Genomic DNA, 27,100 nt, shown 5'->3' with positions numbered 1-27,100 from the left:
AAATGGAGGAGGATTATGGGACGGTGGCGGTAGAAGGTATCGAGGTGGTGCTGCCACATGACAAAGGAGAGGAACGTTCTGAAGATGTGGGGAGTGGGTTGCCCGCGAGGGTGGTCGTACGTTCTGCTGAGGGGCAAGTTGAAGACATACAAGATACTCAACGAAGGGTCGGTACCCTCTCCCCTAGGGGCAAGGATCTTATCCGACAAGAAGAGTCATCACTAGAGACCGGGCATATAGACACGGGGGGTACCCTGGAACTAGAAGAAGTTGTTCGTAAGGAGCGAATGGATGCAAGGTCGCGTGGTCTCCGGGTTGGTCTCCCGTCAGATAGAACACTACGCTCCATGGTTAGTTCTTCAACAAATTCTTTTTCTGTCCTTTCTGATGATTAAGTTACTTTTTTGGAATATAAGAGGGGTAGCTCGTGCTCCTAATTTAAGGCGGTTAAGGAAACTTATTAAATTGTATGATCTTCAATTGGTGGTTGTTGTTGAACCTAAGTTGAGGGTGGAGTCAATTACTGATATTAGAATTAAATTGGGGATGGATTGTTGCATGTTCAATCATTGGGGTTCTGTTTGGATTTTCTACCGGTCATTGTTTACGTGTCAGATTACAGGGGAGTCTCCCCAACATATAACTATTAGAGTACAATCTCATCTTTTCCAAGACTCCATTATTTTGTCTTGTATACACGCGAAGTGTACGCAGCAGGACAGAGAGGATTTGTGGAATGCACTTTTGCAGGATAAACCCGCCTTCAATCCTTGGTTTTTGGTGGGGGATTTCAATGTGGTCACAAATACAGAGGAGAAGAGGGGTGGATTGCCATTTAGACCGTCGGAGGGATCAGACTTTCTGAATTTTATGGCGCTAGCTGGTGTCAGTGATGCGGGATTCTCTGGGTCAAGGTTTACATGGTGTAATAATCGTTCGGGAACGGCGCGGATCTGGAAGCGTCTGGATCGCTTACTTCTGTGTGGAAGTGCAATGGAGCTACTGTACCAATTCATGGTGCAACATTTAGGCCGTGACCCGTCGGATCATGCTCCCTTGTTGCTATCGGTGGATACGAGGCTAGACAATAAACCCAAGCCGTTTCGTTTCTTAAACATCTGGACCACTCATCCTGATTTTCTGGGGGTTATCAAGGACTGTTGGGTTCATCCAGTCAATGGCTCTCCTTTGCAAGTATTGGCATCGAAGTTGAGGAATGTTAAAAATGCCCTCAAGCAGTGGTCTAGGACGACATTCGGGGATATTTTTGAAGGGGTACGTAGTGCAGAGCGTGTGGTAACCGAGTCTGAGACAGCATACGACCTCGATCCTACTGAGCAGCGACGGAGCGAGTTACATCATGCTCGGGCTCGATTGCGCCGAGCGCTTGTAGTTGAGGAGGGTTTTTGGAGACAAAAGGCGCGGGTTAAGTGGCTTTCGGACGGAGATAGGAACACCAAATATTTCCACTCCTTGGTTACGGAAAGGAGACGTAGGGCAGTAATTCATCGAGTCAGGGGTACTGCTGGAGAGTGGATCGAGGGGGAATGCCAAATTGGGGAGGCAGCGGTGGGTTTCTTTAAGGATCTTTTCACGGCAGAGGGGGATCTTCCCTCCCTTACCGGTCTGGAGATCATACCTAAACTGATAACAGACCAGGAAAACTCACGGTTAACGGACATTCCATCTCTTACAGAAGTTAAAGACATAGTCTTTGCTATGGATGGAGAGAGCGCAGCCGGCCCGGACGGGTTTACAGGGAAATTCTTTACCTTTGCTTGGGAGGTAGTGGCATCGGATTTATACCGGGCGGTTGTCAGCTTTTTCTGCGGTGCTGAACTACCTAGGAGTATCACGGCTACCTCAATTGTGTTGCTGCCAAAAGTGGAGAACCCCCAAGATTTTAAGCATTTTCGTCCAATCAGTCTGTGCAACTTTACTAACAAAATCATCTCCAAGCTGTTATCGGCAAGGTTGGCGATGATATTACCCCGGATTATATCTCCACAGCAAAGCGGGTTTGTCCAAGGGAGGCAGATTACAGATAATTTCTTGTTAGCTCAGGAGTTAGTAGCCGATATCGGGAAATCAAATCGGGGTGGCAATGTGGTCATCAAGTTAGACATGATGAAGGCTTATGATAAAGTCTCATGGCCCTTTCTCCTACAGGTGCTACGATATTTCGGATTCAGTGAGACCTGGATAGACATGATTTGGCGCTTAATATCGAATGTGTGGTTCTCGGTACTTGTTAATGGTGGTTCAAACGGTTTTTTCAGATCTTCACGGGGTTTACGGCAAGGGGATCCAATTTCACCAGCCTTATTCGTTATCGGAGCTGAGGTGCTGTCTAGAACCCTCAACACGCTACCCACACAAAGAGGATTTACTCCGTTCAAAGTTCCTCCTCATTGTTCTATAATTACGCATTTGGCATTCGCCGATGACGTGATTATCTTTTCCAGTGGGGCCAAGTCATCCCTACGTCTGATTAAACGGGTTTTGGATGATTATAATGAGGCATCAGGTCAGCGAATCAACCCTCAGAAGAGTTGTTTCCTTACTCATCCACGGGCACCATCTCAGAGGGCAGCGGTTGTTAACCAGATACTAGGGTATAATAAACGCGACTTTCCAATACGGTACCTTGGTTGTCCCTTGTATACCGGAAGGAGCAAGAAGGTTTACTATACGGATATATACAATGCGGTGGCGAATCGGATTTTGAGTTGGAAAAACCAGATATTATCGCTAGGAGGCAGGGTGGTGTTGATTCAGAGCGTGTTATCCTCTATGCCAATTCACTTGCTGGCAGCCGCGTCCCCTCCAAAAGGGATGTTGATGGTCATAGAGAAATTGTTCGCCAAGTTCTTGTGGGGATCTTCGAATTTCGGGGATAAATTCCATTGGATACGTTGGGCAGATTTGTGTCGGCCGAAGGATGAAGGGGGTGTAGGCCTGCGGGGTTTGAAACAGGTCTACGACTCATTTTCCATTAAACTCTGGTGGAAATTTCGACAACAACAATCATTATGGGCAAAGTTTATGTCCCAGAAGTATTGTGCAGGTCATCACCCTTGTCTTGCTGATATTGGGCATCCGGGATCCCAAGTTTGGCAGAGGATGGTTACAATGCAGCGTTTTGGGGAGGATAATATTAGCTGGGTAGTTCGGGAGGGGGCTTTGGACTTTTGGCATGATAATTGGATGGGGTCAGGTGCGCTTTGTGACAAGGTTGAGGTCTTCCATGATCATTCGGTGGTTGATTTTGTAGATCGGCGGGCTTGGAATGTGGACATGCTCCATCAATTCTTGGATGGAGAATTGGTTACGCAGGTTTTGGAGATTGACCCTCCTACCGATAGGGGAAATGATACAATGGTATGGGCATTGACGAACTCGGGTGTTTTTTCCACTGCATCGGCTTACTCATTGATCCGTCAATCCAATGACAATTCTTGGCTTTTTGGTCGTATATGGCAGCAGGGTCTTCCAGTCAAGGTTTCTTTCTTTATGCTGCGACTACTACAGGGGAGGCTCCCTCTTATGGATCGCCTAAAGAGGTTTGGGGTTTGTGGCCCATCTAGATGCTTGTGTTGTCAGAATCCCCAGGAGGAGGATTTGAATCATGTGTTTTGCTCAGGAGAAGGGGCACGATTGGTCTGGCGACACTTCGAGAGTACTGCTGGTGAGTTTAGTGGGGTGCATACGGTGCGTCATATGGTGTGGTCTTGTTGGTTAAGGAGGGGGACTAATGATCGTGTAAAGTTTTTGCATAATATACTTCCTTCGGTGGTATGCTGGGTTTTATGGAAGGCTAGGAATGAAGGGGTGTTTGAAGGTCGGAAGATGAGGATCAGGCCTACGGTGAATCGGATTGTTCAGTTTCTGCATGATTTCCTTCAGTCACGGTTCCCGGGGGTGCAGCCTTCTGCCCCTACATGGGAAGGGTTGCTTCTCGAATTAGGTAGTCATCAAAGGCGGATGGTTATTAGGCCAGTTTACTGGGTAACTCCACGTAGAGGCTATAAGTTGAATTCAGATGGATGTTCTCGGGGGAACCCAGGAAGGAGTGGGGGGGGTGGGCTTGTGCGGGATAGTCGAGGAAATTTTGTATTCGGCTACGCGGAGCCCTTCGGGGTGATAACCAGCATGCAGGCGGAACTTCGAGCGTTGCTATGGGGCGTTAGACATTGTGTGATTCGAGGGTGCTTGGAGTTACACTTAGAGGCGGATTCTCTCACCCTGGTTCACATTGTTCAAGGGACTAGTGCTTGTCCTTGGCGTTTACAGAGAGATCTGGATGAGTTGATGATGTTCAAGCAATATTTCACATCGATCACACACTGCTACAGGGAAGCAAACGCACCTGCAGATCATTTGGCAAATTTTGGTGCTGATTCTAGTGCAGGTCATGTGTTTAATACATTCTCAGAATTGCCGCAATTGGTTAGGGGGGCTATTAGATTAGATCGATTAGGATTTCCTACGTTTCGTACACGGTGTCTGGCATGAATTGGAATAAGAAGCAGAAAAGGCCAATGAAGGTGAAAATGGCGGTTAGAAGGACATCAAGGGAGGAAGATTGACTGCTAAAATCTTCAAAGATCATCCTTCAGATTCACTGGAAGACATCCTGATATGGAAAAATGAAGATTTAATCTTAATTTCAGTTTTTAAATGCTTAAACTTTCACTAGCTTGTAAATTTATTGTCAAATTGTGGTTTGATGGCAGGGAGTTTCGTCCTTTTTTAAGGGGAAACTCTGCCGAAATTTTTATAAAATAATAAAATAAAAAAAAAAATTGCTAACACACAAATTCAAATGCGAAGACCATGTTCATGAATTGTTTCCGAAATTGTTACTACAAAAGGTCCAGTTCTGAAAACTCTTCCCTACAAAAATTAACAATTGCTGAGCAACTCACTTCTTGAAAGAAGGGAAAAGGAGCTTTTTTTTTTTTTTTTTTTCTAGAAAATGTCTGGTTCCCCAATTATGAAGGCTTGAAGTCTTCTTTGGACAAAAAAAAAAAAACTTATGAAACGCCACTAAATGCTTCATCACATCATTAGAAAAGTTAAAGTCTTCAGTTCGCTTCATCACATCATATAGTAAATTTCCGCAGCGAGTTAATGCACCAATGTAACAAAATCTATATTTATGTATAAAATCACCAATGTATTGCGTACACATTAAACAACGATAAAATCAAACATCAAACATAACAAATGTGACATAAAAGTGCAGTAACAAATATATATTCAAAAATTTGGCATAACGTTAACAGATGGGAAATAAAATTTTCTTTTGTGCACAAAAATCATATCAGCTCTAACCATGACATGAATATTCTTCCTAATATCAAGGACAAAGATGAAGGTTTAGCTCCTACCACAAATAAAAAGGAATAAAGTTTCTAACACTAGAAACAAATAAAGAAAATTCCACTGAGCCATTCATAATTTTCTTCTTTCTCAGACGGGGTGGGAGCAAATGAGGAAATCTTTATCATTTCTAGAAAGGGATAAGAAAAATTGAGGGAAACTACTTAAATTGGAATTCTCTAACCTATTAAGGAGAAAATCCCAGATTCAAAGTAGAAGTTCAATAGAAAAAATTGGAGAATTGTAGAGAAAAACTATTAGCAAATTGGACATTTTCCATTAAATTAGTATAAACACATTTTCTGGTTCATCTATTCCACAAGGATAACCCTCGTGGTGGAGTGAGCATAGATTCGATTCTATGATTTTTTATTTTTTGGGTTCAAGGAGAGGCTCCAATACTGACAAAAAAAAAAAACAAATTTAAGTTGACAGAAAAAGAAAAAGTCAAGCATAAACTTTGTATGTCACAGCACTTGTGATTTTTAATTCAAAATCGGACGGTATGTAAGATATACCAATTGCAAATTTTAATGTTTCAAAATCGGATGGTATGCAAGATATACCATTTATAAATTTTACTCTCAATGCGCTTACTTAGGAATCCAAATTTACTGTCTATGTTATAGTGGCCATGATTATTTGAGTTTGTTTTAAAATAACTTTGTTTTTGAAAAATATTCCCATTGTAATATACTTTTAACTCGCATTCCGGTCGTAACCTATTTAGTCCAAATAAGACTTTTCAAAATTTTCTTCCCCCCCCTCCTCACAAAAAAGCTTACAATTTTTCCTTAACAATATTTTTTTCCTTTTCTTTTAAAATTACTCCAATAAGTGAATAAATAACTATTATCTTCTTAAAATTAGTGTCAAACAAATCACCTATAAGAATCTATCAAAAAGTTATTCTATAAGGATGTATCTTAGTAAGAAGGGAGGGAAAAAAAGGAAAAAGCCAATTGGAAAAAAAATAATTGTATAAGGATATCTTACTAACAAAGGAGGAAAGAAAGGAAGATGTCAACTAAAAAACTGGAAAAAATTATGAATTTTTTGTGGAGACATATTTGAAAAAAATTTGAAAACCATGCCTAAAATGCTTGATCAATGGATGCATTAAATTAGAGAGAAAAAAAAAAAAAAGAGAGACAACCATAGTGCTTCAAGTAATTTGTATGATCATATAATAATATGTACCATTATTAATGACAAAAGATGAGTAGGACGTATCCCAAATTTAAAGTCTTTTTTGCTTGAAAAAAATAATTGTTCTTCTATCAATAGTAAAACAAATGCAAATGATTTCTACGATTGAAATTCTTGTAAAGAGAACAGTAATCGGGATCACTGAGCTTGGAATTATTATTGTACAAAGTACATTTGGTGCACCTCATATAATAAAATATATCTTGTAATGCGAGAAAAATAAAAAAAGAGAGTAAAGAACAAAGATAGGATATCACGTAAATGTAGGAGTAGATATTTACATTCAACAAGTCGCATTAAAAGCCTATGTGGCATCAAATATATTAGAAAGGGCATAACTTTTCAAATTGTGTTACTTTGGGAATATTTTTTTGGGAACTGAATTATTTTAGCAAAAAACTCATGATTATTTAGATAACACTACAATAAAAAGAGATTTACTTTAAGGAAAGTAGTCTATTGCACTAACTTTTGTTAGAGTGCCGATCATTCACCTAAAAGATTTTGAGATTTACTTTAGGGAAAGTAATTTATTGCACTAACTTATGTTGGAGTGCCCATCTTTCACCTATTAATTTTTGAAGCATTGCTTTTGATACTGATTAATAGGGCAATAGCCTCAAATTGGAATTTCAAATCATGTGATTCCAACTCTCCTCTTCTCTTCTCCACCTTCTCTCTGTTCTTATTCTCTTCTCAGAAAACCTTTCTTTTTGGAAGAGAAATTAAGATAATCTCTCTTCCATAAATTTCGCTTTTGCATTGTTTTTCTAATAAAGTCTCTCCTCAAGGTGGTCTCCCTTACTTTGTTTTTACTTTCGTTTTTAGAAGAGTGGTTAACATCAAGTCAGTTCAAGGAAAAAGCTAGAAACAAACAACAAAATGACAAAAAAAGAAAAGAAAAGAAAAGTATTGATTGCCTTTGCTGTCTATTACATGATGCTTTCTGGGAATCTTTTCTTCCTTTTCATGTTCTTGCTTTATCCCTTTTCAAGCATTTCTTTGCCAAGGCAAAGGAGAATAAAAAAACTTAAACTTCACTTTAATTACAAAGAGAAAGGTTAAAACCACCACCAAATTGTGAACTGCTCATTTCATCTACTCGCGGCGTCTACTACACTTTCACTTCTTGAAAGTTGCAAACTATTTCAGTCTTGATAGCATATTCCAAACTTCGACACTAGTAACATAGCGTATTCCATATACTACCTTTTACTGTATAAGGGATGGGCTGTTTCAATATACAATTTTATTAGTTATGACCATGACAAAATCTTTTTTTTCTTTTACTTTTTCTGTAAAATCTAAAAATTACGCTTCCATAACGCATATAGTGACATATAAGGATCCTAGAAAATGATTACCTATCATACGAGATAATCTAGAAGCTAAAACATTTAAATTTGGGATTTTAGTCGCTAAACTAATAAATGGCTATGACATATACTACTCATATGTGAAACCTACCACATTTTTACATTTTCTTGTATGCTGGGACCAAATGCTATGCTTATATTTATAATCACCAAAGTATTGTTCATATTAAACAACAATAATGGTAAGGATTAATTTGGTTTTGTATCCTTCAATTATGTCTTTGTTTTCATTTTAGTCCCTAAACTTCAAAATGAGACTTTTTAGTTGCTAAAACATATAATTAATTAGGATCAATTAAGTAAAATCATCGACGGAAGTGAGATGGATTTTATATATAAGTGGGATAAAGTTTATAATTTTAGGAACTAAAGTGTGGTAGATTTTATAGTTTATAGATTAAAGTAGAATAAATTTAATATTTTAAGGATTAAAGTGTCTTATTTTAAAGTTCAAACACCAAAGTGAGAATTCGGGTACAGTTGAAGTGCAAAGTGGAATTAACCCATAAACGCAAAGATGCATCAAAGTGCATGCAAATAAATAAATCTATCACTATCTTCAAAATGATAAACTTATAATTATTTTCGAGAAGATCTTATCGCTATTTTGATAAATATTATAGTTACTTGAGATACTTTGAACTCTCCTATACTTTCCTGTAAATAGGGGTCACACTCTCTTGATCTTTGCGTTTCATGTACATATTTCCAGATTAGCTCAAAAGGTGGGTAAAAGTATGGGGGCATGGCAGGAGCAAATAAGGAAACAGTTATCAAGTTAGTAAGGGTGAAAATAAATTGTTAAGGAAGTAGGAAAATTACTTAAAAAATGGAATTTCGTACCTAATGGGGGGAATTTTTAGATTAAAGTAGAAGTTCAATTAAAAAATATTGGAGATATGTACTAGAAAATGCATGCTAATGGAGAATTGCCATTAAATTTAATAAGCATATATTCAGCTCCATTTATTCCATGAGGATAAACCTCAACTTGGAATGAGCAGAGATTCAATTCTATTAAAAGAATAAGAATATAATGTGAATGAAAAAAAAGGTCAGGAACAAGTTTAAGGTTTATCAACTGGAGACTGTAATGTGGCTTGTAGATTTTTGTGGCGTTGTCTCACTGCTTTCATAGTAATATTCAAAATGGAATGATTTGTAGTTAAGATATCACATCAACTTAGAGTTACCTTCATTGCACTTATTTAGGGGGTCCAAATTCAAGGCCTATCTTACAATGGCTATATAATTTTTCAGATGTAATTGAATTAAGGCAAAGTAATCTATTGCACTAATAGTGAAAAAATAAATCTATTGCACTAATATTTTGCAAATGCTATACCCTTGCATATCTTTTATCTGAAGGATTTTGGAGCATTGCTTTTGATACCGAATAAGAATTGCGAATTGAGACAAGAATTTCAATTCATTTCGTGCCACAAGGAAAGCACAAGAATCCAAAGAACTGAAAGAGAAAATTTTGGAATAGGGTAAAGAGAGGAAAACCTTTGGAATAAAGTAAATCACTTTGGATTTGCAGCATTACTTTTTATCTACAAGAGGAGTTAACCACAAGTTAGTACAAGACTAAATCCCAATCAATTGATAACAAGTAATGGAAAAAAGATAGAAATAAAGAACAAAGTAAGAAAGGTAAAGAATTGTCTTTGCTGTATGTTACATGATGCCATTTTTTGGGAATCTTTTCTTCCGTTTCGCTTTCCTTGTCTTATTGCTTCTTCAAGCAATTCCTCTCCAGGGGACAAAAGCTTAAATGTTTAGTAGTTTTTTTAGAGTCAAGTCAAGTCAAATATTTAGTAGTTTTATTAATGTTAAGCAATGGTAGTTTCTTTATTTAGAAATTAATATTTTATTAGATAATTAATGTTAGGGTCAAGATTTATTTATCATCTAGTAGTTTATAAATAGATAGTCTTATTATTGTCATAAAAAAAAAAGAAAATCTTGGTGTTTTTTTCCGAAGGAACCCAAAGAAATTAATAAGAATCCCAAACATGAAAAATAGTTAAATAATAGTAGTACACTATCATGACTATAACAATAATAATATAGCATAAAAATAGGAGTCCCTAATATGTTTGATGATTTAGGTTATAAGACATGGCAGGTTGGGATTAACATGTCAATTCTTATCTTTTAATGAGTTACTAATTGGTTAGCCGTATCAACTCATTTTTTAATGTGTCTTTTAATGAGTTATTTATTACCCAACTAGGAGACTAATTTTTTTATGTTGTGTTTCAATCAAGTTTCTTTCAAGTCATGTAAATGTTGTGTCATCATATCCAAAAGTTCCATGCCTAGTTATTTCTTATGCAATGAATAATCTAATCAGCTATTTTATTTTCAACGAAAGAATAAGTTGATAGCCAGGTCTTGAGAACATTATTCAAGTAATGATGAGAATACTGATTCGACTCTGGAGACCTTCTATTTCCCCCTTCCCTGGTAAAAGGTTTGAATTCTCCTCTTGAATAAAAAAAAAATCCACCTTTGAAAAAGTTGATGACTTGAAAAGACAAAATATCTAAAACATTTTTTTTTTTAAATTTTAGTGTCAAATCTAAAAATCACCCTTCCATAGTGCAAATACAAAATGGAAAAATATGAACTTAACAATTGAGTACCTATCGCACGAGATAATCTTTACACTATAACAATAATCTTAGATACTAAACTGATAAATGACTATAACATGCACTATTCATATGCGAGGCCTACCACATTTTTACTTTTCCTTGTATTCTGTGAACAGATGCTACATTTACTGTTGGTTTTTTGGATATAAACTAAGAAACAACACTTTAGTGTTGTAAAAAAAAACTTATAAGAGACTTGTATTGACACTCAAAAATGGGCTTTAGTTATTTATTAATCAACTCACTATTTATAGTGATTACATAAAACAAACTAGCAAAAATCTCTAGATAACAATTATCCTAAATATCTCAACAAATTACCTTCTTCTACTATCAAATCTTAACTAAATTATTTGTTAACAAACCAACATGATATTTGGTTAACAAATATCTTTATTCTTCTAATAACTAAATTATTTTGATATCAAACTAAATCTGATAAAATCTATAGAAAAAGCTGGCATATTTCAACATTTACAATCACCAACTTATTGTTCACATTAAACAACAATTAAGGCAAAGAAAGATCATCCCATGAAAACTCAGCCTGCATTAAATTAACAAAATGTATTTTAATTTTGTGCATAAAAGTCATTTGTGCATCAAAGTCAGCCCCTAAGTGGACGCAATTACATCAAATACTTGCAAATCTGAAGGACAAAAATGAAGGTTCAACTTTTAACGCACGAAACTTATTAAGATAATCCACCTAAGCAATTTAAATATTCTCAGATTAGCTCAAAATGTGGGTAAAAGCTTGGGGATACGGTAGGAGCAAACAAGAAAATATTCGTCATGTACATTAAAGGAGAAAGTAATTTAAGGGAACACTTAAATTATTCAAAATGGAATTCTGTAACCTATTAGGGAAAAATTACAGATTAAAATAGAAGTCCGAATTGAAAAAAATATGTTGGAGATACTTTATTAGAAAATGCTTGCTAGTACAAGAATTGCCATTAAATTTGAATAAAAATATATTCTCCTCCATTTATCCCATGAAGAGAATCCTCAAATTGGAATGAGCATAGATTCAAATGCAATGTGGTGTTTTCTCACTGTTTCGATAGTAATATACATCCTTTTTTTTTTTTCCTTCTTTTTTGGTTTCATGGAGTTCAAAAAGGGATGATTTGTAACTAAGATATCTCACATACAAGAATATTATGGTACATTACACCAACTTAGAGTTACCCTTAAAGTGGTTACATGATTTTCCATACATAATTGCAGATACTATATATACTCTTGCATATCTTTCACCTAAAGGATTAGGATATTTTTATTGAATTAAGCCAAAGAATTTTTATGGCTGTTGGTACAGAATAACAGGGTGACCCTTCAAATTGGAACAAGAACTTTAACTCATTTCGTGCCACAAGAAAGCATAAGAATCCATGGGACCGAAATAGAAAAATTTAGACTAAATAACCTTTGGAATAAAGTAAATTCGGATGCCATTAATATAGATTGCAGTGTTATTACTTTCGTCTACAAAAGCGGTAAACCTCAAGCCACTACAAGAATAGATACCAATCAATTTCTAACAAGCAAGGAAAAGGCTAAAAGCAAACACTAAGGAAAGCATAGAAATGATTGCCTTTGGAATCTTTTCTTCCTTTTCATCCCGCTTTTATTATCCCTTCTTGCAGCATTTGCTCTCTCAGAGGAAAAGACTATTGAAAAGCTTCAACTTCAATTTAATTACCAAGAGAAAAGTTGAAACCACCACCAATTTGTGGACTTGCCATTTCAATCACTTAATTCCTCAGAAAAACTTCAATTTTCCCTGTAAAACCCACTCAATAAAAAATTCATCTCACTCTTTCTTGGCTTCACAACAATCGTTCGACGCTGCTAGCAAGAAAATACAGAAGCCATCCCATCTTTTTGCTTCAAGATCAGGTAATCTTCCCTTTCATTCATAGTTTCTTCATATTATGGGTGCATTGACGTGGGGTATATGATGGAATTCCTTTTTGTCTTATGAATTTCCATAATTGCTTAATGAATGAAATCTAAAATTTCACATTTATCAGTTGTTTACTAGATACTTGATTGTGCTTTTTGTATACTTAGATCAGATAAAATCCATCATTTGATACTTAACCGAACAAGAGTGTGTAGAATGCATCGCACACTAAGTTATTCTTGGTCCCTTGCTCGATTATTTGAGTAATTCTAGGATTTCAATAATCCTTCAGAATTACCCTTCTTCAATAATATCTCCCAATCATAGACAAGAAGGATGAGAGATTATGATTCATATCTTTCTACGAGAGTCCATTATTATTTTAGTTACCTATTGAAAACAAATAAACTAAAGATGTTTAAATCTAAAGCTGTTAGTTTTGTTACAATTACCTTTTTTAAAGGGCTTTTTTAATGTAAGGCCACACTTGGAGAAGTAACAAGTTTGACAATCATTTCCTTTCACTTCTCTCAACTCCGAATAATTTGAAATAGTGGTTTAAAAAGTTAAAGCTTTGAATAATTTGACCCTCAACTATGGAGAGATTTTATTTCTACAAAGACGTGGGCGAAAATTTTATGAAATTTTGACTTTTATGTTAAAAAGTAATAAAATACAAAATGTTTATGAGAATATGAAAATTATTATCAATTAATGATAATAAAATAATGAAAAATTAAGAAACAATTATAGAAGAGTACATTTTTATGATATTTGGTATTGATAATAGAATGGAAAACATGCCAACACAGTTGTAGGTACCTAAAAATGGTTGTGTGATAAGAAACAATCAGTGTGTTTGGATAATAGATTATTTGGGATATTTTTTTTGAAAAAGAATATAGTAGCACTTTTTTAATGTGATGTACGTGAGACAAAAAAAGTGGTTAAAAAATGTGTTAATGATGCATGAAAATAAAATTTGGCAAATAATGTCTATTAATCAAATTGAATGATAAATTTCCTTTATAAAAATGGTGAAATTAAAAGAAACTAAAGTTTTGAGTCAACGTGCAATTTGTTGAGTACTTTCTTTTCGTTTTATTCATGATTACAGCTTAGGCGTGCCCAAATAATCCCTTCAAAACAATTTTGAAGGCATACATATCAAAGCTTAATAATCACAAAAATAACAACTACAACTCCCCCCAAAACCAATCAATTTAGATTTCAAATCAGGATTAACCCATCCAATTTCTGACGCTCTCCTCTAGATTTAGAACCACAATTGACAAAAATTACACAAAAACGATTCAATTGATGTTATACTTTAGCTGTGCAATGGCACTGAATTTCTTCAACTACTGAACTAACTTACTTCTTTCCTAATTAACTGTTTTGGAGGTGCCAAGGATTTCAAGGTGTAAAAAAAGTCGAAAAAAGTAGAACTCATAACCGGGTGCACTAGAGATTAATTTTAATGAGGCATTTTCTCAATTTAGAGCTAATGATAAAATGGTATTTTGGATTCACTGTGGAAAAGTCAAGCGTTTATGGTAAAAATTGAAAGTTTTTCTGTATTTTTTTTCTTTTTCTTTTGTTTGGGGAAAGTGCTTCTGATGTTATTCAAACCCTCCAGCTTGCTTGGTACATTCGCATTGCTCATTTTATTTTGAAATGTGATACTTTTAATGTGGTAAAAACAAGTGATAATTGTTTCGAGAATTGTTCAAATTATCTGGTTTAATGCATGATATATTATGGAATAATTTGCATGCATAATTTTAACCAAATAATACCCTCAAATGCAAGGTGATAGTGTAGCTAGCGGAGAAAATTAATTTCTAGGACGTTATATATTTCTTTTCTTTTCTTTTTATTTCATATGCTTACTCAATTATGGTATAACGGTACATCAGAAGTAATAGCAGGAGTAATTCAATTCCTACTGTAACTACAGGTGAACACCAATTCCTGCAGAAATTTTTTCTTTCCCCTAGTCTAAGAAGATTCAGACTCATACTTTTAAATTAAGGATGTAATTGCTGTTTTGCCAAAAAATTTTAAAATTTATTCAACTTATATCATACATATAATTTTCAATCATTTTTTTTTAATCTTACATGTATCATTTCATAAAAAAGCACTACTGTCTCATTACAAATAATCTCCAATTCAAAAGCACTATTATGATGGTTTTTGCTCACATCCTTTTTCTAGTTTTTGCATTTGGTTTAATGCTGAATAAAATTGGTGATTCCACGTAGAAAATCACTTTTTGCATTTGGTTTAATGTATTCCTTTTGCGGCTTGCTCCGTCAGGATGAAGATGGATGGTATATCAGCTTTTGATCTATTTGTGATTACAGTCTCAAATGTCTTCTGCTTTACAAAATGATTTGCGTGCAATTTTCTATCAATTTCTTTGGATTGGATCTCCTATCAATCCAAACCTTCCATGATAATGGTGGGTTGCTAATGCCTTTCTTGTCTGTCACGTGTTGCTTGTGGGGAACCTTTTATTGCTTCTCATTTTCCTTTTTACTGCAGCAATTCCAGAAAGAAGAATATATTCAAACTTGTAAACTTTTGGTTTCATCTCTTTCTCACCTTCAAAGTTGCAAATTGCCCGGTTCCATTCCACACTCCTTGAAACTATCAAATTCTCTCTTACACTCAAATACAGACCTGATGGCGGATGCATTGCTTGGCCCCACGGTACAAGTTCTAGTGGAGAAGGCAATAAACTTGGCTTCAGAACAAATTGCCCTGTTTGTTGGCTTCAAGAAAGATTTGGAGAAGCTGAAGACAACGTTGACTCGAATCCAGGCTGCCCTTCATGATGCAGAGAAAAAACAGGTGACTGAAGAGTCCGTGAAACTTTGGTTGAAGGAGCTTGAAGCTGTGGCTTTCGATGTTGGTAATCTGCTGGATGACATCAACTATGAAATGCTCCGACGCAAAGTTGAGCTCCAAAACCAAATGAAGAGGAAGGTATGCTTCTTCTTCTCACTCTCCAATCCAATTGCATTTCGTTGCAAAATGGCCAACAAAATTCAGAAAATCAGTATGGATTTGAAAAGAATCAATGAAGAAGCAAGGAACTTTAGCCTCCAGTCACAGACTGCACCTGCTCTTTCTCCTCCCAGTGGAGCAGGATTTATAAAGAACAGAGAGACTGACTCTGTTACTGTTGATGCGAGTTTTGTTGGAAGAGATAATGATGTCTCAGCAATAGTAACACAATTGACTGCCACGAATAATAATGAAACTATCTCCATTCTCCCGATAGTAGGGATGGGCGGTATCGGGAAGACCACATTGGCTCGAAAAGTTTTCAATGACCCAAATATTGAAAAACATTTTGAGAAGAGAATGTGGGTATGTGTTTCGGAGGATTTCAATGTCAATAGGCTGTTTGGAATGATTCTACAATCACTGCAAGGTCGAGAGCCTGAAGCTAAGAATAGGGAAGCCAGAGTCAATAAGCTTAAGGAATTATTGGATGGTAAAAAGTACCTGCTGGTCTTGGATGATGTGTGGAATAAGGAGTCCATGCTATGGAATGATTTTCTTGGGTCTCTAAAAGGTGCTAGCCAAGCCATGGGGAGTTGGATTCTTGTGACCACTCGCGAGCAACAGGTGGTAGACATCACCAGAATTTCTTCTCCTCAGGGTTATTCCTTGAAACAATTATCAGATGATCAATGTTGGCGCATTCTCAAAGAAAATGCATTTTGTGGTGGGGAAGTGCAGGATGGGCTGCAAGATGTAGGGTTGAAGATTGCGCAAAGATGCCGAGGCTTACCTTTGGCTGCAAGTGTTCTCGGTGGCATGCTGCGCAACAAGGAACCAGATGAATGGCAAAGCTTAGAGAGTGGGCTTCAAAGTTTAGGTGGAGATGAAAATGTTGACGTTACTAATACAATTTTGAAGTTGAGCTTTGATCATCTTCCACATCCTTCTCTTAAAAAGTGTTTTGCATATTGTTCAATTTTTCCTAAAGATTTTCAAATGGAAAGGAATGAATTAATCCAACTTTGGGCAGCAGAAGGATTTCTTCATTCAAATCCAAGAAACGATATGCATATGGAGGAAGTTGGTAACGGGTATTTTACAATTTTGTTGGATAGTAACTTATTTCAAGAGGCAGAGAAGGATGATTATGGGAATGTTTTGAATTGCAAAATGCATGATCTTGTGCATGACATGGTGCAATCCATTTCCAATTCCAAAACTTTAAGGTTGATAGAATCTGGTAGTGTTCTTATGGAAACGGCTTCTATTCGGTATCTTGCACTGGAGAGAAGTGAAAAAGAAATGCCATTTCCTTCCACTAAAAGTTTCAAGCGTATTACGACATTGTTTTTGGAAGGAAACAGATCACTTAATGATAGGGAGATGTCATTTTTTATGTTGCGAGTTTTGAACTTGAGGGCATCGAGTGTCGAACAGCTTCCTAAATCAATTGGCAAGCTAACTCATTTGCGATATCTTGATTCGTCAGAAACTTCAATCAAAACATTGCCAGAGTCTCTATGTCAACTTTACAATTTGCAGACATTAAGAGTTGAATATTGTCACTCACTGACAAAGTTTCCAAAGAATTTCAAGAATTTGGTGAATTTGAGGCACTTTGACTTTTTCTCCTCTCGTAAATCAAGTGATATCATGCCTTTTGAGATCGGACAGTTGCAATTTCTCCAAACTTTGCCATTTTTCAATATTGGTGAAGAAAAAGGTCGACAAATTGGAGAATTAAGGAATTTGAAGAATCTCAGTGGACAATTTGAACTACGTAATCTTGAATTAGTGAAAAGCAAAGAAGAAGCCGAGTCTGCAAATCTGATTGGGAAGCCAAACATTGATGAGTTAAGATTACTGTGGAATGAAATAGATAATTCAAGAAATAATGATAGTGAATACAATCAAGTGTTGGAAGGCTTGCATCCTCACCCAAATTTGAAAGGTTTGATTATTGAAAGATTTTTTGGTGATAAACTTTCAACATGGATTGGAAAACTTGGGAAATTGGTGAAATTTTATTTGCAAAATTGCAAAAACTGTAAAGAGTTACCAACTCTTGGAAACATGCCTCTCCTCAGATCTCTTCACTTGGAAGGACTTGATAGCCTAACAAGCATAGGCCCTTCTTTTTATGGCGGATCAGGCATGCATGGTGGCAGTAGCAGTCAAAGGGCCCTAAAATTGTTTCCGGCGCTTGAATATCTCATTCTAGGAAAAATGCAAAATTTGAGGGAATGGACAGAAGCAACTGTTGATGATGGGACAGTGGTGGTGTTTCCAGTCCTTCATGCGGTATGGATTACTGATTGCCCTCAATTAGCCAATTTTTCAAATCATTTTCCACGCCTCGAGACATTGAACATCAAGAATACCCAAAATGGATCAGCACTAATGACATATATTTGTAGTGGAGTCAGCACTCTCACTAATCTTTCCATTGAGAGTGTGAATGGGCTCACCAAGCTACCAAATATGTTATTCCAAAATAATCCCAAACTTGCACATCTCGAATTAAGCAGTTGTGGTGATTTGGCCCAATTCTCGGATTTTTCATTTGATGTTCCTCAAACTTCAGAAGGACCAAATTGCCAATCAGTAGCTGAGCACACTTGTATTAACAATAATGCTCCTCAACATTTGGTTGGTCTTGAGTCCCTAGAGTTATTATATGTTGCTGGGTGCCACTCGCTCGAGTCAATTTCAATCCCCAGGGGACGTAAATACCTCACTGGCTTGCGAAGATTAGAGATTCAGTCCTGCAATGGGTTGACCCACTTGTCCATCCCCCAAATATCTGAGTCAGAGTGGGATTCCACTTCTTCACCCTTCTCCTCCTCCGGTACTTGTCCTCCTCCTCTTCCTCTTGAGCTATTGCAAGTATCCAATTGCAACAATCTCATCTCCTTCCTAATTGATTTAACCCGAACACCTTCTCTCTACCACCTGGACATATCACTCTGTGAGAAATTAACCGACTTGCCCAAGGGGAAGCTTTGTTCTCTTACAAGCTTGAAATACTTAACAATCGGACCATTCTCAGAAACCACCACAGAGCTGCATTCCTTCCTAGACCTCTTTGATGCTCTCCCACCACCGCACCCCTACTTCCCCTCCCTTTCATATTTATATCTGAGAGGATGGCCTCATTGGGAATCTCTGCCCGAGCAACTTCAGCACCTCTCTGCCCTAACAACTCTTGCACTAAGTGGTTTTGGAGTAAAATCATTGCCCGATTGGTTTGGGAAGCTTTCCTCACTTGAAAAACTCTATCTCTGGAAATGTGAAAAGTTGGAGAATTTACCCTCTTACCAATCTATGAGAAGCCTCACCAGACTAACACAGCTGCGGATTACGAACTGTCCCCTTCTAAAGGGAAGATGCAATCCAGAGAGCAGCAGCAGCAGCACCGACCCCAATTCTGAGTGGTCCAAGATCTCTCACATTCCTGGGGTTGTCATTGATGGGCAGCTAATCTCCATTTGAAGCTCGTAAATAATGTCAGTTTCCCCATTAAAAGCTACTAGGTATTCTTCTGTACTGCTACTAATACACAGTTTTTTTCAATTAAATTAAATTATATTTCTTTCCCCTTAAAATCTTTTCTTGTATTGACAGCGGTAAACCTTTTCTAACCACTGCACCACTTGTTTTTTTGCAGTTTTTAGTGGGTAGCATAAACTTTCCCAATTCGGTGCTGTGAATTAGGTTAGTTTTTTCAGCATATCCAGTCATGTATTTTTGATCAATTTTTTTCATCTTATTTTCTTTCTGCTTTGGATAATCGTTGTAGACTGATCTTTTATCTTTATCTATATTTTTAATTGCATTGTCAATTATTTCAGTTAATTATTAATTTAGTTCTGGACTTATATTCAGTAGTGAAAGCTTTGGACTAGTAAAGTCTTGCCTTTTGCTCAAACAAATTAGTCGACTTAGAGAAATAATAGCATTACTCAAAGGAAAATAGATCTCCCACATTCCAGAAATTGCAATTCATTACACCGAATCAAAGGTTAATCAGTATTTCCCAATTAAAGCTACTTGGTATTCCACATTCCCAAAATCTACATTTGAAGTTGATAAATAATCGGTTTCCCGAATTGATGCTACCTGGTACTCCTCTGTACTACTACTACACAGTTTTGTCAAATAATTTGTGCTTGTTCTATCCATCTATATTTCTTTCTCCTTAAAAATATTTTCTTTGTATTGACAGCAGTAAATCTTTTCTAACCATCGCACCACTAGTTGTTTGCACTTTTTTATGGATAGCATAAACTTTCCCAATTCGGTGCTATGAATTAGGCTAGTTTTTTCTGCACATCCAATCATGTATTTTTTTATCAAATTTTTTCATCTTATTTTCTTTCGACTTTGTTTAAGCACTTAGTACATACGTTGTAGACTGATTTTTTATCTCTATCTGTATTTTTAATTGCATTGTCGATTATTTCAGTTAATTGTTAATTTAGTTCTGGACATATATTCAGTAGTGAAAGTTTTGGACTACTAAAGTCTTGCCTTTTGCTCAAACAAATTATTAGATAGAGAAATAATAGCATTACTCAAAGGCAGAGGGTTTTGAGTTTCTCATTTCTTTTAACATTTATGTATTCAGCCAAGAGTATGCCATATCCAGTTTATGGTTTGAAATTTTGACATGAGCAATGTGTTTGCCAGATTGTAATGGCCGACAATAAATGTAGCCAACCAGTAAAGTGATAGTTTTTAAGCCATAAGAATGCTCTGCATGAGAATGACCATGGAGAAGCTTGGTGAGTCATAAAATTATGATACTTGAGCATGTCTTTCTGGTAAAAGATTTGTAGTTCAATGAGCAAAGTGAAAATATTTTCAAGCAGTGATCAGTGATGCAAAGTTTTCAGTTGAGGAATTCCACTTATTAGCTGAAACTAAGAGCTGTTTTACTCAAAAATGCTGATTTTTTTTACCTGTCAAAGAAGGCACTTCATAACGTAAGCTTAACGCACCATGTTTTACATTGAGATTCTGAACTTAGCATTATCGTGAACATGCTTTTGATCCTATGTCATGTTCTTTGAAAAAAATTGTAGCAGTACTGGGAGATTGTTAGCCTTTAAAGTAATGATTGTGAACATACTTTGGTCCTTAATTTGTTCTAAAATTAGCTCAAGGCCATTGACCAGTTACCTGTTGGAGCTTTGGTATCTGTTGCTATTTATGCTATAGGAACAAATGCTAAAATCTATCTTTCATTACTTGGGAAAAAGGTGATCACAATTTTGTGTTGTTTGGCAAAGTATTTGACAACCATCTTATTTTCTGTGTCTGCTTTTATTTTTAATTGTTTTTCAATTTATGATCTTTTCTTTATATGGTAACAGATACATCGGAACAAAAGTCTTCAGCTATCATGGTTTCCTGTTATATGGTGATCAGATAAGTACCTACACATTCTTGGCACTTGCAAAAATGATGGTCTGTTTGCTAGGCGAGGGCTTTCTAGCTTCAAATAGATCCATCAAGGCACTCCCAAAAGGAATTTTTCTCCTCCTTTGTATGGAGACGGTTTAGGTACAATTCAGCATTCCTGTAATGCTTTTTCTTTTGCTGTATTCAATTTTTGTGCAGTTTCTGATCTAATGGCATCTTTTCTTATGTTGTAGGCAATACCAAGTTTAGTATTAGAGTCTACAATGAACCATTTTGAAAAACACATGGAATAGTATAGAGGGCTGAGAATGTAAATACGTTTTCTTGAGGCTTCGAGCCCTCCAATGTGCTGCAACAAAGATTATTTGGGTTGGCTAAGGGGATTCTCATGTATGAGGTAACACTCCTCTTTCTGATGAAAAATTTGTGATTCAGAAAAACTTTATCTGACTTCAAAGACAATTTAAAGGGGTAATGACATGCCATTCTGCATAATCACATTCACAAGCATCAGGAATACGTCTTCTTTTCAGAATCATCTTCAGACTATCCCCAAAAAGGCACTGCTTTTTGTATTCGGATGGGCTATGGGAATTCTCATGCATGAGATAACATTCCTCTTTCAGATGAAAAATTTTTGATTCAGGAAAACTTTAATTGGCTTCAAAGACAAATTCAGGCAGCAATGCTATTTAATTGTGAAGCTTGTTGGATGATTAAATAGTCCCTAGAGGTATTAATTGTTATTGGGTGCCACTTGCTCAAGTCAATTTCAATCCCCAAGGGATGCAAATACCTCACTGCCTTGCGACAATTATGGATTGAGGCCTGCCATGGGTTGACCCACTTGTCCATCCCCCAAATATCTGAGTCAGAGTGGGATTCCACTTCTTCACCCTTCTCCTCCTCCGGTACTTGTCCTCCTCCTCTTCCTCTTGAGCTATTGCGAGTATCCAATTGCAACAATCTTATCTCCTTCCCAATTGATTTAACCCGAACACCTTCTCTCTCTACCCTGGACATATCACTCTGTGAGAAATTAACCGACTTGCCCAAGGGGAAGCTTTGTTCTCTTACAAGATTGAGAAACTTATACATCGGACCATTCTCAGAAACCACCACACAGCTGCATTCCTTCCTAGACCTCTTTGATGCTCTCCCACCACCGCACCCCTACTTCCCTCCCTTTCACGGTTATTGCTGTATGGATGGCCTCATTGGGAATCTCTGCCCGAGCAACTTCAGCACCTCTCTGCCCTAACAGCTCTTGGACTAAAAGGTTTTGGAGTAAAATCATTGCCCGATTGGTTTGGGAAGCTTTCCTCACTTGAAGAACTCCTTCTCTGGGGTTGTGAAAAGTTAGAGAATTTACCTTCTCACCAATCTATGAGAAGCCTCACCAGACTAAGAGATCTGCGGATTATGAACTGTCCCCTTCTAAAGGAAAGATGCAATCCAGAGAGCAGCAGCAGCAGCACCGACCTCAATTCTGAGTGGTCCAAGATCTCCCACATTCCCAATATTGAAATTGATTAGGAGCAGATCAGAGGCTAATCTCCATTTGAAGTTCATAAATAATGTCAGTTTCCCCAATCAAAGCTACTAGGTAATCCTCTGAACTGCTTCACAGTTTTGTCAATTAATTATTGCTTCTACTATCCATCTATATTTATTTCTTTTCCCTTAAAATCTTTTCTTAGTATTGACAGTGGTAATGTATTGATATTGTCTGTCAATCGAATCTTTAATTGTGCATCCTAAATTTTGCCGAATAACTGTTGCAAACCTATCTTTCCTTGGTTCTCTCTGAATTTCTGCTTTCCAGGTAACCTCTCCGTTCATTTGTTTGTGTGTTTTTTCTCTGAGTTTCCACTTTTTAGATATTCAGTTGTGATCTACTACCACTTTTAACTTCCTCTGACTGATTGTATGTTTCAACTTGTTAAAGAATTAACAATGTCCGAAAGTTGGTTAATGACAACAATTTTGTGAGACCATACCTAGAATTTATTGCGAAACATAATTGTCGTGTCTGATATGGTTATCCACAACCATTTCCAGTTGCCATATTTTATGGAAAATTTCAAAATTTTGCAGTTTTTAATGGGTGACATAAACTTAACCAACTCAGGACGGTCAATTAGGCTAATTTTTCACCATATCCAACAAATATTTTTTATCAAATTTGTTCGGTCTTATTTTCTTTCTACTTTGCTTAAGCATTGCGTACGTTATGTATCAATCTTTTATGTCCATCTTTTTTCTTAATTTCATTACTGATCATTTCAATTAATTGTTAATTCAAATCTAGAATTTTAGGCAGCAGTGGAAGTGTAAAATCTTGCCTTTTGCTCAAACAAATTACGAGACTGCCTTGGCTTCTTTTGAAGTGCTAAAAGTGGCATATTTGGTATGAGTGAGCTTCTGTGTCACAATATTTAGCTACGCAAGCTGCTTTCGGCATGCCATTAATGCTTAACAATCATTCTTCTTAGTTTCTCCTTTATTTTGGCATTTATATATTCATCCTTGCGCAACCCCTATGCGTATGAGATTGTAAGGTTTGACAACTGAAGTGGCTAACTAACACCACTATCATGTTGAAGCGTTAAGAATGTTTTATACGAGAATGACAGTGGACGAGCTCAGTGAGTCATATAGGTAGTTATAGGTGTCTTTCTTGTAAAAGCTTTGTAACATAATGAGCAAAGGGATAATGTTTTGTGGCAGTGATGCAAAGCTTTCCATTCAGTTGAGAATTTTCACTTATTAGCTGAAAGCAAGAGGTTTTTTACTCGAAATGCTGATTTTTCCCCCTGTCAAAAATGCACTTCATGAAGTAAACTGAATTCCCAATGTAATAGATTTTTCCTCAAAATGCTGATTTTTTTTTTATTTTGGACTTCAAGAAGTAAACTGAATTCCCTATGGTTACATGGAGATTCTGAACTTAGCATGATTCTAAGCATGATCCTTTTTTCACTTTCTTTGAACAAATTGTAGTAGTACTCGGAGGTTGTTAGGCTATTAAGTATTGGACTTGAAAAAGGTCAATATTTAGTGGGATTAGGATAACACACTTTGGGTTAAATAGTTCTGGTAAATCAACTCTCTAACCTTTTTTGAGGAGCTCAGGGCTATTAACTAGTTAATCTACTATAGCAACATTCACTACTTGGGAAAATAGTGATCACTATTTTGTATTGTCCGGCAACTTAGTTGATAATCATCTTGTTTTGGGTGTCGGCTTTTATTTTTTATATTGTCATTTATGATCTTGTCTTTATAGCATTACTGAAACATTCGAACTCTTCAGCTATTGCAGTTTCCTTTTCCTCAAGAGGACTCGTTCACTTGGTGAGGGCCTTCTATCTTCAAAAGCGTCCATCAGGGCTCTTCCAAGGGGAACTCTTCCTTCTTCTTGATATGGAGAATATTTTGAGGCGATTCATCTCTTAGTTGCGGAGTTAGTTCTTATCCTTTAATAAATTATACATGTCTGTTGAAAAATATTACTAGGAGATTACATTCTTTTATGTCATAAATTCTCAAATGCAACTCTGCTTTTTATAGAGTTCTTTGAGAGCTGGACATCTGATGAATGGTCTAAAGACATGTTTTGAAGTTTTCCTATGTGTGAAAAGCTGTGATCATAAGCTGTTCTCTCAATCTGATGGGGCTATTACAAGGTTGATGGAAAAGATGCCATGGTTAATACTCTCCCTTTGCTAATGTCATAAAGTCCTCCAGCCTATCATGCTATATTGATAATTGAGAGTCTTTGAAATGAACCAGGTTAATGGACTATGGAGAAAGTCAAATTTTTTATGTACGAGTGGTAGAGTTCAACATTGGAAGTATACATGAAATTCTGATCCGTATCAACCTTGTTAGCAATATAGTCCTTGAGGATGGCAATTTCCTGGTGATAGAGTGTCCATGCCTTGTAAGCGGAACTTGTTATGAAAAATACTTGGTGAGTTATTTTTCCTCTGCAAAACTATAAGTATGGTGAATAGACAAGCCAAACACCATTTGTAAATATGCTGAACTTAGAAAAACAAGTGAATAAAAACTCTAGATTGCCCATTATCTGCACTAAGTAGCTTCACTGGGGAAAAAATATAAAGAATATGCTATTTAATGATCAAGAAACACCACTTGTCGGGATTAGGATTTATAGTCTTGCAAATTTAGTGTTTTCAATTGTTTAGTGAGCTCTTACAAAATTATTTTGCATTTTCAAGATTGCAATTGCTTATAAATTTTGGGGAGGGTACCTGAATGGTTGTGCCATCCTCTAATGTTCTTATTTCTTTGCTTCTTATTCGTGGTTTTTTATGCGTATTGTTGTGGACTTCTGATTTTATGTTTCAAGTGTAAGGACTATTCCTGTTGAAACAAGTCTTCTTATCATCTTAGAGTGAAGATTTGAACAAGATCTAGAGTCCAGATACTGTGTTTGGATAGTTTGGCTGCTTGGATATAAGATTGAGGTGGGGCTATGTTACAGGTTCGAATGGTTTTCAAGTGGCATAACCTGATGTTAACTGAATTCATGATAAATACTGAGATGCTAGGTTCCACCTAAGGAAGTAAAGTCAATTTTAATACCTTGGATATAGGTGGTTAATTCAGCATGACTGTAATCCATTCTGTATTGATGATGTATGCTCATTGTTCAACTTGTAATCTGATGCCATTTCTACCTGTGGTCATAGGCAATTCTAAGTCTAATTTAAGAGTCTATAGTTAATTACAATGGTGAGTCCATGAAAGTATACAGGAGGCTGAGACAGACAGAGAGATTTTATTGAGACCTAGAGCTCTATAAGAATCTGCAAGAATGATGATTCTGGCTAGCTACAGGGATTCTCATGCATGAGGTACACTTCTCTTTGTGATTTTAATATTCTAATTCAAGGAAATTTATCCGGTTTTCGTTACTTTTGCTGATTTCTTTGTGTTTTCGACCGAGTTTCATAATCAATAGAATCAAAAAGATCTTGACAGATTGCCATTTCTTTGAAACTTGTATGAAATTGTGAATCTTTTGCCCATTGTTTACAAGGTAAAGAACAGAGATATGGATTAGCCAATGCATGGGAAATCAGCTGGTTGGATTTTAGGTCATGGTGTGTCCTTGCTCTCATAATCATGAATATACTCCTGGGTCTGCAGCTTCCATTTTCTGGAGTGTACTTACTACTGCACTAAACCTAATGACTTTTTAAATGCTTATAGCCTTGCAGGAGCAGAATTCGCCTCCATTCTGATGACGAATGCTGCTAATGGGGCATGTCAGCCCTTTAAGGAAACATAGCTTGGTCTCCTCAAGAAGCTTTCATTGATCTGTTGAAGGATTCTGAGTTGGCACATCTGAAAAGCTTGAGTAGTAACCCTCGTACCAATTCATCAGAAACCTCCCTATAGGATGCATATCTTCTGATCTAAAGGGAAGATGCTATAACATGAGTTGCAGCCCCAGCATTGAATGGTACTGGCATTACCAGATTCTCTACTTTGAGATTGATCATATTCTAATTGGATGCTAAGTTGTCAAAATTTGCTCAAATTCTCAGAAAATACTTGTCTGTGCCTATGTTATGGATGCCTCAATACAGTATACACCATTATGCTGGCTTCAGTTCTATGTTAAGGATGTCTCAGTGCAGTATACACGATTATTGCTACATGTAAAAGTCAATGAGTATTACAATTTTAACACATTGTAACGTATATGATCTTGCACAATCTATTTTGAGCTTTGGAAAATCTGGTGCAGAGAATATTTGCAAAATTTGTTACCTTGAATTTAAATCATTTGGGGAAAACACATGCACTTTCAGGAAGGAAATACATTTGATGTCGTGTTCACCTGCAAGCTTTTGAATTTTTTTTTAATCTGACTTAGGTAGATATTAATCAGTTGCCAACATAAATTAGCAAGTCGATACACTTGCTTTCTCTTAATCTATCAATTACTATAATCAAAACTTTGCCTATATCTATTGGCAAGCTTTACTGTCCATGAGAACTTCTAGATCCCAAGGCATTTTGATTTTTCTGCACACCATTGCCTAAATTGGGGCATTTTTCTTGTCTTAAAACAT

The 27,100-nt window shown here is 36.4% G+C and overlaps 2 protein-coding genes and 2 long non-coding RNA genes across 4 annotated transcripts; all 4 read left to right on the top strand.

The window, feature by feature from the left end:
* Positions 1-546: 546 nt before the first annotated feature.
* On the top strand, positions 547-4,515 carry LOC113766503. The gene has a single exon (XM_027310687.1). It carries the CDS (start codon positions 547-549, stop codon positions 4,513-4,515), a length of 3,969 nt encoding a protein of 1,322 aa, XP_027166488.1.
* A 10,721-nt stretch (positions 4,516-15,236) lies between these two features.
* On the top strand, positions 15,237-18,642 carry LOC113766502 (putative disease resistance protein RGA3). Its single transcript, XM_027310686.1, has 2 exons — positions 15,237-18,449; positions 18,613-18,642. Exons 1-2 carry the CDS (start codon positions 15,237-15,239, stop codon positions 18,640-18,642), a joined length of 3,243 nt encoding a protein of 1,080 aa, XP_027166487.1.
* A 277-nt stretch (positions 18,643-18,919) lies between these two features.
* Positions 18,920-21,306, top strand: LOC113767125. The gene is made up of 4 exons (XR_003467869.1): positions 18,920-19,096; positions 19,231-19,277; positions 20,939-21,128; positions 21,221-21,306. It is a non-coding gene; the product is annotated as an uncharacterized LOC113767125 (long non-coding RNA).
* A 1,457-nt stretch (positions 21,307-22,763) lies between these two features.
* Positions 22,764-24,838, top strand: LOC113765629. Its single transcript, XR_003467748.1, has 4 exons — positions 22,764-22,812; positions 24,304-24,453; positions 24,563-24,697; positions 24,783-24,838. It is a non-coding gene; the product is annotated as an uncharacterized LOC113765629 (long non-coding RNA).
* Positions 24,839-27,100: the final 2,262 nt, after the last annotated feature.

This window comes from Coffea eugenioides, chromosome 3, assembly GCF_003713205.1.
Source record: "Coffea eugenioides isolate CCC68of chromosome 3, Ceug_1.0, whole genome shotgun sequence".
Taxonomy (NCBI): Eukaryota; Viridiplantae; Streptophyta; class Magnoliopsida; order Gentianales; family Rubiaceae; genus Coffea; species Coffea eugenioides.
This window is presented reverse-complemented; position numbering and strand designations above follow the sequence as displayed.